This window comes from Rhinoderma darwinii, chromosome 8 (genome assembly GCF_050947455.1).
Source record: "Rhinoderma darwinii isolate aRhiDar2 chromosome 8, aRhiDar2.hap1, whole genome shotgun sequence".
Lineage (NCBI taxonomy): Eukaryota > Metazoa > Chordata > Amphibia > Anura > Rhinodermatidae > Rhinoderma > Rhinoderma darwinii.
Window position 1 is genome coordinate 100,036,942 of NC_134694.1, and position 9,019 is coordinate 100,045,960.

General features: G+C 38.8%; 1 protein-coding gene across 1 annotated transcript; it reads right to left on the minus strand.

Annotated features, from left to right (window-relative positions):
* Positions 1–2,750: 2,750 nt before the first annotated feature.
* On the minus strand, positions 2,751–4,507 carry CYSLTR1 (cysteinyl leukotriene receptor 1). The gene has a single exon (XM_075834405.1). The coding sequence runs from the start codon at positions 4,505–4,507 to the stop codon at positions 3,470–3,472; it is 1,038 nt and encodes a 345-aa protein (XP_075690520.1). The 3' UTR covers positions 2,751–3,469.
* Positions 4,508–9,019: the final 4,512 nt, after the last annotated feature.

A 9,019-nucleotide genomic window follows, 5' to 3' on the forward strand; every position in this document is an offset into this window, starting at 1 on the left:
GTTCACGGGTGTGTCGTTTTTGCTGGCCGTATTTGCAACACGGACTCGCCCATAGAAGTCTACGGGACCATGAAAATTGCGGATGGCATAAGGGTTGTGTCAACCACAATTGCGGATACATTGCCAAGGTATTCTCTTGTTGTCGTGCTGCTGAGCGATCATGTGACCTACTAAGAGGGTTGGGTGAAACTGGTGACATCAATTCCAGCCTCTCTTTTTTTTTTGTGGATCTGTGAATTCTGATGACACATGGATGCATTACAGAAGATTTTTGCGGACAAATAGACCGAAAATACAGACAACAGATTTGTTGTTTTGCGGACCGTCCTGTGCATTAGGCCTAACACAGGGTGAGCTAGTAAATGTTATGGCTGGATTTCCCTGTTGTCATCACTGACTAATATTTAAGACGCACTGTTTGCTGGACTACCGTCACATCAAGAAGAGCCTTTTTAATAGAACAAATACGGTCCTTCAGCTAGAAGTGGAATTTCCTGTGTTCAGTATTATAGCCATCACTTCATGATCTTTACTTCAGTGCTTACATATTATACAGGGTGCTTTCTGGCACATGGAAATCCCCTCTTAGCTGTGTTCATGAGAAATGGAGGTAAATGCTAATATTATTTGTCTCTCCACTAGAGGGAGCTCTCTGCATATGGATATATTGTAGAGTTCAATGGCAGCTGTATGGATCCCTATGCTGTGAACTCCCCCTAGTGGTAGCAATAGGTAGACAGAATTTGAAAGGGGTTATCCAGCCGCTAAAAATTTATGGCCTATCCTCAGGATAGGCCATCAATAGCTGATGGGTCGGGGTCCGACCCCCGCCGATCACCTATTTTGAAGGGGGTGCAGCGCTCGTACAATCGCTGCTTCCCCTTCATTTCTACTTGCTCACTGTGAATCGTCGACACGGATGTAGCGCCAATTCACAGGTATTGCAGCCTTCTTCTCCCATTGAAGTGATAGGGAGAAAAGGCTGCAATACTGGGATACCATATGTACTTAAATTCCTGTACCGTCTGTAATATTGGAGGACATTTTTCCGCCTACATCATAGGGGATCAGCACGCTCTGAAACCTCTCTCGAAAAATTCTGCATAGAATAGAATATAATTTATATATAAAGCACTTAAGCTCTTCAGCTGCTGGTAAGTGCCAAGATATGACCCTGATTGAGTCAGTGGGAAAGTAGGAGGCAGGACTTCTGTACTGATTTTGTAATTGTAATATTTGCATTCATCTGCATTCTAAAAAAAAATATGATAAAAAAAAATAGTAAGGATTGAGCACTCAATTCACACACACAGACTAGAGAGGAAAACAATGAAGGAAAAACAAGCAAACAAACAAACAAACAAACAAACACTAAGGCCGCTTTTACACGAGCATAGCAGGCATGTTTTTTTTGCAGCCGTATCACGGACGCAACACCCAGAACTCACATGGTTCACGAGAACCGAAGTTAGAGGTCCATAGAAGCCTACGGTGCTGTGACTCCAGTTCTCATGAAGGTCCGGGTGTTGTGTTCGTAATGCGGGCGCAATTGTGTTACGCTCGTGTGAAAGATGCCTTACTATGCAAATAACAGAAAACCCATTTATTTACTTCACATAAAAGTAATTATCCTAACACAGGAAACCTAATAAGAGCAAGGTCGATCCTGATATGTAAACACACAGTTCTCAAAAATGTAAAATAATACAAACGTTTATAAGTTCAGATATTTTTTCTTTGTACTATTTTTTACACCCACTTCTGTGTTTGCATATTTAGACTGGTTTTGCTTTTATCAGGTTTCCTTTGTTTGGATAACTACTTTTTTGTGTGCGATAAATAACCCACTTTCGTAGATTTTCTGTTGTTTACATGTTCATGGCTTTTGTGCTATGTCCTTACTCTTTGATCACATTGATGTTTTGTGTGTTTTGTGTAGTGGGGTCCTTGATAGCACAACGCTACTTTTTCTTTTTTAAGCCACCTGATAAATATTTATTTTTTTAAATGTATTTTTTTTTTCAGTTCTTTTAGCTCCTTTGAGTGGCTAGGTATACATCCTTTTCTATTTTTTAATGTTCTAAACAACAACAACAACAACATCCTCTTGAGGACCCATATTAACAGATAACACACTTCTTCCTAGCTGAACAAGATATAAGCTCTTATTTAATGTAATTGAAAATATTTTAAGGGGTTCTTCACTTTTTGTCTTTTTTTATTAAAAGCGTATGCTTGTACCTCATTGATAAACTTTAATATGTGGTGAAATCTGGCAACAAGTGTTCAATTCCTCTACAGCACCACTACAGGGGAAATGAAGCATTACACATTTTTCATTAAAAAAATCAATGGGCTGTCTGTGTAATGCATGGCCTCCAGAGCCAGAGATGATCTTTTAAGCTGCTCTCCACTCTGGATAATAGATGATGGCTCTGAAGAGAGGACAGCTTCATTATTTACTCGGAATACCCCAATACTGTATTGGTAGATGAGTTGACTGGCTTAGTAAACCCATTTAAGGTCTGTGTTATCAGATCTTTTAGGTTTGTCCATATTTATCAATTTGAAATGAAGCGGATATATTTCTTACTGCTTTACTTTATAACATCATCTTATCATTATCCACCAATCTGTAGAATTAGGCAGCAATCGTTTCATTGGCACATATCCCATACACATAACTTCTATGAAATAAAAGTCATGAAGTAACTACAGCATGGAATTGTGCTTGTGTACAACAGCCAAGATATGAGAAAATGTATCATAATTTATCCGTCCAGTATAAACATAGACATTAATAGCAACACTTCAACAGTTTTAGTCCACTATTTCTTTGAAGTTTGTTGAAGATTTCAGTGAATTAACTCTAGCTATTTACGAAGAAACATTCCATAGGAAAAGCATAGCTGCTTATGCCAAATGTCTCCGCCAAACAAAAACACATACAACAGTGCAATAAAGTCTTAGAATTCTTTGGTAATAGATAAACTAGTCCAGTGCCATATCCTTGGCTAAGTTATCCAGTGTGCAACATCTTTATGCTGTACCCAAGAGAAGGTAAAAATAAGATGGGCTAATATAGAGCCTTTAAAATAGGCCAATGGAGATAAAGCTCTCTATAAAAGCAAAAAGTTATATGTTTAAATTAGTCAAGGAACAGCCTTCATAAATTTCAGGAAAAACACTTCTCTTATCTTACAATAGGAAGAGAATCTACTACACTGGACATATAGAAGAGTAAGCTTGAAGCATAGAAGGTTTCTTCTTCTCTAGACTAGAAAACACTCCAGTCTTCTCATGGTCGGATCTACACATGACCCTTTGGACATGATGAGAAGGGGCTTCCATGAAATGCTTATGTTTACTGAACAATCAAACATGCACCATGTTCCCATCTATCATCATTCTAGTTGCATTGAACTGAGGACCTCATTTAGATCTTCCAATGTAATATTGACGTAGGTGACTAACTTTCATCACTGTCCCGCTTCTCCAAGGCAGGAAAAACGTCAGACTTGTCATGTAAGCTTCCTGACTTTTTCCTTTTACCCTCTTGTGCCATACTTGTAACCGAGTGCTTTCTAAAGGTTGACAGTCTTCTTCGAAAGTTTTCTCCTGAGAAAAAGTACAGCATGGGGTCAAAACAGCAATTAGAGGCTGCAAGGGCCAATGTTATCACGACCTTCTTCTGCTCCCATAACTGCTCATTACAGTCTTTTTTCTTGTTTACTGTGTGAAGGTGTATTGTCCGTTGGATATGATATGGCATGAAGCTTAGAAAGAACACAGTCATGACAATGATAATCATTCGAATGGCCTTCTTCCTGGAACTCTGTTGTTTGGTCATGGAGTTCTTGAGCAATGTCTTTATAATCATGGTGTAACACACCAATATTACAATAAATGGAATAATGAAGCCAATGGTGAAAGAGATGTAGTTGAGAGTGAGCACCATTTTTATTTTATCTTCAGAAAGTGGTGGCTCAAAACACTTGGTTATATTCGTTTGGTGGTCTTTATATGAACCACTCATTAGAAATGGTGTACTTGTTAACGTGACAAAGAGCCATATTGCAGCACAAGCCCACTTTGCTCTTTTTGTGGACACCAATTTCAGATTTTTAACCGGGAAGACTATGGCCAGAAAGCGTGTGATGCTCATTGCCGTCAGAATGAATATGCTGCAGTACAAGTTCACGTAAAAGACAAAGGAACTGATTCGACATAAAAAATCACCAAAATACCAGTGTCCTTTGCTGACGTAATAGACAACTCTCAATGGAAGGGTGCAGATGAACAGCAGATCAGAGATGGCAAGGTTGAGCATGTAGATATGGAAAGCTGTTCTTTGGCTGTAGGTCTTGATCAGAACAATTAAAGCAAAGATGTTACCAATAAGACCAAATACTGTAAACATCGAGTATGCAGTAGAGTAAACCTGGTTACGGAAATCATCAATGCTGCAGCTTGATGCATTATAATATGGGTTTGTAGTATTCGACATATCAGGCATCTAGAAAAAAATAAAAATGTCTTTCAAAAATTGCAAGCATACTCAAATACATATAATGACTTTTAAAAGTATTCACCACCATGTTTTGTTGTGTTACATTGAATTTCATTGTTTGTTTTTTATAGGTCTCTACAGAACAGTTCTCTTGCAGACTGCAGTTGGATTTCCCTGTATTTTTTCTACAATAATTTTATTCTCGCAATTCTTTCAGATCCTAATGCTGAGATACATCCTCATGGAATAATGCTGACACTACCGGCTTTAGCTAATTTACATTTTTTTATGGCCACAAGGCTAATATTGTCTCATTAGACCGCAGAAGCATCAGTTCTGGATTCAGGGGCCTGGCAAACTTGGCAAATGCCCTATACCATTGTGTCATCATCTTACATTTACGACTGCCAGATTGAGCAACACAATTTTATTCCATTAAGATAACATTGAAGAATGAAATGTGCTTTTATCCAAGATGGATTTCTTGTCATTGTCAATGATACAGACAAAACTGGTGCGAGTCGGGCACATGGGACCCCGACTAAGAATGGTTTATCACTTGTGGCGACCATCAATGACACTGACAATGGATGTGTAGTGACTGACGGTTGAAACCAGCACTGACCCATTCTTAAAGGGATTGTCTGGTTTCAGCAAATTAGTGTTATTTTTTGCATACTCAAAAGTTATACAATTTTCCAGTATACTTTCTGTATTAATTTCTCACGGTTTTCAAGATCTCTGCTTGTGGTTATTCAGTAGGGACATTTATTGTTTAGTTCCAATGGATGCAATTCTGTCCATGGGGAAGAGATGGTCACGCAGGTGCTGGGATCGTTAGGAGACACAGCTCTGATACACATACTGTAACGAGCCATGCACCTGTGTGTCCATCATGTGACCATGGACAGGATTTTATTCACTGGAAATAAACAATGAAGGTTCCTACTGAATAACAACAAGCAGAGATCTTTAAAGGAACAGTGTCACCCAAATTTTTTTTTTTATATCAGTTTTATGTTAGGGTTTTATTAAAAACGTTTATATTTATTTGTGTGTTTGTGTGTTACTTTTTTCTATTTTTACACTTTTTCTTCGAATAGGGGGCGCCATTTTTTTTTCCATTTCTGTATGTGTCGATTAACGACACATACAGACATGGAATACGGCAGCTCCAGTCCCATAGGGAATGCGAATGGGGCCCGTTCCATCCACTATGGTGTACGCCGTGTGTGTGGGAACGGCGCATGCGCCGCTCCCACACGGTACAATTTGAAATGCGCGCCGTCCGGCGCCATTTTCCTGTGGACCGGAAGTCGCGGCCGGACAGTAAGATTACTACTTCCGGTCACGGCTTCCGGACTTGTGCACATGGAGCAGCGCCAGCAGACGGAGCGGACGGACCGGAGGGAGCGGCGGCGACTGGAGCAGGTAAGTGATTTCTATGTATGTTCGTGTTTCAGTGTGTTTACTAGTGTATGTAAACCTTCTACACTGTGTGTTAGCTCAAAAAATGGCGACACACAGTGTAGGAGGTTAGACCGTTCAAACCCCTCGTTTCTCACGGCACTAGCCAGGATAAAGGAGGGGGGGGATTCTGAGAGCTCACTAGAGCGAGGGATTTTTTCCCAATTTTGCAGCATAAAGCAATGTGGTTGCTTTACCACATGTAATGCTGCAATTTTGGGAATTGCTCCATCTAGTGACCAGTGCTGGGAAATATTATAAATTGAATCCAATTAGAAAATTAGAACAATGTTTAATCACCTACACACTAATTGTTTAACTAAAAAAAAAACAAACATGTTTTGCTGGCAACACATTCCCTTTAAAACCGTGAGGAATTAATACAGAAAGTATATTGGACAATTGTATAACCTTTATAAACTTTAACTTCCTGAAACTGGACAACCCCTTTAAGATCAATGGGGAACCCAGTTAATAAATACTCAGACATTTCCGAAATATGTAATTTCATATTGTATAACGTCTTAAAAATCTTTTGGGAAACTCTCCTTTAAAGCCTAATATCACTGCACTGACAGGATAAACATATTTTTAATAGTGCAAAATACTGTTGCGGAATCTATTATATGTTTCTCATCAGATTGACCACCACCTGAATATATATAGCTGCATATATTCAAGTACTGGCTGGAAGCTGTATGTACAGTAGACTGCCGCTCTATGATACATCGGCTTGTTTTAGGCTTACTCATTGAGACCGTAGGAATCATAAGTATGATGCACAAGAAATCACGCAACTTCAAGAAAAAAAAAAATACAAGACCAATGGAGTATGTGCAGGAATGAGACTGTATAGAGGGGTCACTAGTGGGGAATTGGCTTTATGACATCCATATGCCCTAAAAGTGCATATGGAATGGGCTTATATAGCTGGGACAACCACTTTAAGCTTTATTTGCATCAACCTAGAAAACCCCTTAAAGAGGCTCTGTCACCACATACTCTGATTGGCGCTGTAATGTAGATAACAGTGGTTTTTATTTTGAAAAACGAGCAATTTTGAGCAAGTTATGAACAATTTTAGATTTATTCTAATTAGTTTCTTAATGACCAACTGGGCGTGTTTTTACTTTTACCAACTGGACATTGTGAAGAGGAGTGTATGACACTGACCAATCAGTGACCAATCAGCCTCATACACTTCTCATTGTTCCAGCCCGGCTGGTTTCACTGCACACACAGCGTGATCTCACTGTAAATGACAGCATAGCGTGATCTCGCGAGATCACGCTGTGCTGTCACTTACTCACACATTAACTTTACCGAAGTGTCTTGAGAGTGAATAGACATCACCTCCAGCCAGGATGCGATGTCATTCACAACGAGATCACGCTGTGTGTGCAGTGAAACCAGCTGGGCTGGAACAATGAGAAGTGTATGACGCTGATTGGTCACTGATTGGTCAGCGTCATACACTCCTCTTCACAATGTCCAGTTGGTAAAAGTAAAAACACGCCCAGTTGGTCATTAAGAAACTAATTAGCATAAAACTAAAATTGTTCATAACTTGCTCAAAAATGATCGTTTTTCAAAATAAAAACCACGGTTATCTACATTACAGCGCCAATCAGATTATGTAGGAGATAGGGCATTTATAATGTGGTGACAGAGCCTCTTTGATCAATGTATAATTGAAAAGTTACACAACTTTCTTAGATAATTTGTGTTCTAATTTCCCACCATTTTTAAGATATTTGCTGCCAGTGAATGAGAACACTCTTGTTTACATACAGAGGCAGCTGAGGGGATACAATTGTATTACGTCTAGGTAATGCTCTGTGAGCTAAACAGCCTAGACTCCAGACTGACACATTGTAGCAAAGTACCAGGGACATTTGTGCAGACTGGATACAATTGTATCGACTTCTCAGCTGAGAGAAGTACTGGACTCTGAATGGTTATCTCTGCTCAGTCTTCTGTTTCTGGTCTCGCCAGATTAACAGACTTTCTAGATTACAGGATTCACTCAAGCTTCTCAATAGAAATAGTTTACGTACCTGACTGGTCAACTGCAACATCTGAATTCTTACAGGAGGTCCACCGGATCAGCTGTTAGCTATTAGATGATGTCTTCTGTTTTTCTTGACCCTGGAATAATCTGTTTGAGTCTAGACTCTTTGCATGCTTCGCAATTCTAAAATAAAAAATAAAATAATTATGACTTGTGCTTTCTTTAGAAATTCATTTTATCTAAGTCTCAAATTTTGTAATCTGAAAATTTCCTTTTATTAGTTTTGGCTTCACAAAGAAAAATAACCCACTCTTGACATCAGCAGGACTCTACAATCATACTTTCTACTAAATTCACATTTCCTTAATATATACACTATACTATATGGACAAAAGTATTGGGACACCTACACATTACACCTACAGAAGCTTTTATGGCACCGCATTATAAATCCAGAGGAATTAAAATGGAGTTGGTCCCCCCTTTGCAGCTAAAACATCTTTCATTATTCTGGGAAGGCTTTTGTTAAATACAGTATATGTATATTGTGTTATAATATAAATGTTATTCGATAGAACTAAAGATACATTATGCTGACATTGACAGTTAAGCAAAACTATATCAGCTATTTCAGCACAGGGAGTACATGAGTAATGACAGTTGTAAGTCTTCCAAATCCTAAACATTAAGACACTCCTATACTCTGGGGTATTTATGACAGAGATAGACAGGGGGTGGACAACCAGTGGTGGTCATCCAGGGAGATGCCGAAGGACATAAACTGATACCGACGATGAAGACACACGCCCAAGGCCAACCAAGATGGAGACGACAAGTGTCCCATACAATGACTATGTAAGATGATATCTTTATTCTGTGTTACAATCTAAGCTATATTACAATATGTATCTGTCGATGTATGTATCTCTGCTATGGTATTATGTTTATTACTATATCTAAATAAACAAACCATTTTTTGTATAAGTTCCGTATTCCTCTTATTGAATACTGATCAAGAATATTGAAGGAAA

Bases quoted from the DNA above. Each gene is read 5' to 3' on its own strand.
- CYSLTR1 (XM_075834405.1), bottom strand. From the start codon at position 4,507: ATGTCGAATACTACAAACCCATATTATAATGCATCAAGCTGCAGCATT.